At 28.1% G+C, this 1,107-nt stretch overlaps 1 protein-coding gene across 1 annotated transcript; it reads left to right on the forward strand.

The window, feature by feature from the left end:
* Positions 1–163: 163 nt before the first annotated feature.
* Positions 164–684, forward strand: PCYB_006670 (hypothetical protein; the record flags this gene model as incomplete). The annotated part of the gene is made up of 1 exon (XM_004228088.1): positions 164–684. A coding segment is annotated over one exon (519 nt), but the record flags the coding sequence as incomplete, so codon positions are not given.
* Positions 685–1,107: the final 423 nt, after the last annotated feature.

Below are 1,107 nucleotides of genomic sequence, written 5' to 3' on the forward strand. Positions count from 1 at the left end.
GAAAGATACATTTGTAATTTTACTTCTTTCTATAAGAGTTACCTTAGCTCTAATTTATAAATTAATTATATACTTAAATGAATCATAAAAAAAACTGGATTATATGCTAATATTACTAATAACACACTACAATGTAACTTTTTTTTATAGTACAATCTTTCAGGTTCATTTACTGTTTACGAAAATCAATTGTCTTGCGTAAAGGATAATGAGGATGGATCAACCGTAATTATTACGGGTAATTGTAATGATTTTAATGGATTGGATTTAAAATGGACTAAATGTAGTTCTATTCAAACATGCAGGGCAGTTGAAAATTTTTTAAATCATTTACAGTCGATGAACAAAGCTTCTTATACTGAAAATGGATGCAAATATATGTACTATTGGTTATATGTTGTCGTACTGGATAGTAAGCCAAGCCATTCCGTTACGATTGAATTGTATAAGGATCTGATTAATAGATATGATAATACAACCATATTTGATAAATGTAAAAATCAATGGAACGAAAAAAAATTCGAAAAGCTCATAAAAATTCTTACATTATATAATAATTTTAATAAAGTTTATCCTACACTTCATGAAGGCAAATGTGAGCGTGCTAATGAGTGCGTTAGTACATATATGGGTTACATAGAAGAATGTGCTAATAGTGATGACAAAGATTTTGTAATGAATTAGAAAGCTTTCGAGTAAGATTTAATAATCATCTTAAATCAATAAAGTGCCATAATATAAAAGAATTGCCATCCTTCCAAGGATCTTCACTAGCTGCTACCATTTCAATCCCAGTTTCTGCAATGTCAGTAATATCATTCCTTTCATTTGTTACGTATAAGGTGGGTAACTTTTTTGTACAAAAGTGATAACACTGTTTTACAATTTATGGTGTACCTATTATAAAAAAATTAATATGTTATAAAAATTGTATAATTTAACATGTCATTTATTTTTCCTGATATTAGTTTACCCCTTTAGCATCATGGATAAACCCTTCACTAATAAAGAAGAAAAGATCCATTAATGAATTAGTACAGGAAACCGAAAATATAGAAAATAATTCGAATAGGAGATCATACAGCATCGCCTATAGTTTGACAGAAT

The sequence above is a fragment of the Plasmodium cynomolgi genome (genome assembly GCF_000321355.1).
Source record: "Plasmodium cynomolgi strain B DNA, scaffold: 1054, whole genome shotgun sequence".
Classification (NCBI taxonomy): Eukaryota; Apicomplexa; class Aconoidasida; order Haemosporida; family Plasmodiidae; genus Plasmodium; species Plasmodium cynomolgi.